Below are 1,214 nucleotides of genomic sequence, written 5' to 3' on the forward strand. Positions count from 1 at the left end.
ACCCGCGCACACGCGACGCCAACGGCCCGGAAGGCCAACGGATGCACACGGAGGTGGCGCGGAGGCCCGTAAGCTCAAGGAGGGGGGAACGACAGACACCCTCGCATCGACAGGCAACTCGGGCCCGACCCGCGCACGGCAGGAGGGTGGGGGAAGCCGGGTACACCCCCAACGCGGCACACCACACCGCCCAAGGACGCCGGGCCCGGGAGAGGCCCCGCGGGATCCTCCCCCTGTCGGAGAGGGGAGGCGCGGGCACACACCTTTAACGACATCGGCGGCCGTTAATGCTCGAGAGGGAAGAGCGAGACAGGGGTGGCGGCCGAGCCGCGGGGGCCCATCGGGAGCAGCCCCCGCCAACCCCGCAGCACACCGCCCCCTGGCAAAGAAGCTCCGGGGAGGATCGCTAGAGAACTCTCTCACCCTGAGGGCGGGCCGCACCCTGCCCGACGGGACCCGCCGGCGCCACCACCAAAGGCGCCTGTCCACAATGAGGCGGCAAGGGGGGGTCTGCGGCACCGGCAACGCGGCAGAAGCGCCCCACGGGCGCGAGAGGCAAGGATGCCCCCCCATCGGGACCGCCTCGACCCCCTGGAATGTCATCGGCTCGGCGATGACCTCCCTCGCTCAAGCCCCACAGGAACAAGGACAGCCGGGACACGCCACGGGCGGCACGGCCGGCACAGGGAAGCCAGCCGGGGAAGGGAAACGACACCACTACTCAGCCTCGGGCACCTCGCAGACCGGCCGGGAGCGCTCCAGGAGCAACGCAAGGGGACAGGACGGTGCGCGTGGCTTCTCGAGCCACCGCACGGGCGTGCACACGGGGCACAGGCACTCCCTCTCCGCGGAGAGAACCGACCCCGCGGCAGGACAAGCCGCAGGAGGAGGGGAACGGGATCAGAGTGCCACCCTCCACGAGCGAGCAAGTCCCCGACCTCGCAGCAAGGGCAGGGAGAGCGCAAGTCGGGCCCGGAGGCCGCACCCCTGCCTCCCGCACACCACCGCCTGGCGGGGCGGAAAGACGAGGGGCCCACGGGCAGAACGAGAAGAGCGGTCCCATTCGCCATGAACGTCCGTCCCTCGTCTGTCGCAGCTTAGGCCCGGGCCCGAAGGATATCGCAAGGCCACCACATCGATCAACATGTTCGCGGGAGGAAGTGAAAAAGCAGCCAGCCACCCGCAGCGCAGCACTCGGGAGTGCTGCGTGCCCA

The 1,214-nt window shown here is 70.5% G+C and overlaps 1 protein-coding gene across 1 annotated transcript in view; it reads right to left on the reverse strand.

The window, feature by feature from the left end:
* Window positions 1–354, reverse strand: part of LOC125344967 (SH3 domain-containing protein C23A1.17-like) — a 2,165-nt gene extending 1,811 nt beyond the window's left edge. Inside the window, exon 1 of the mRNA XM_048337240.1 lies at window positions 100–354. Within this exon, the coding sequence (XP_048193197.1) occupies window positions 100–275 (176 nt within the window). The 5' untranslated portion in view covers window positions 276–354. The remainder of the gene's footprint in view (window positions 1–99) is intronic.
* Between the last annotated feature and the right edge of the window lie 860 nt (window positions 355–1,214).

This window comes from Perognathus longimembris, unplaced genomic scaffold (assembly GCF_023159225.1).
Source record: "Perognathus longimembris pacificus isolate PPM17 unplaced genomic scaffold, ASM2315922v1 HiC_scaffold_4943, whole genome shotgun sequence".
Classification (NCBI taxonomy): Eukaryota; Metazoa; Chordata; class Mammalia; order Rodentia; family Heteromyidae; genus Perognathus; species Perognathus longimembris.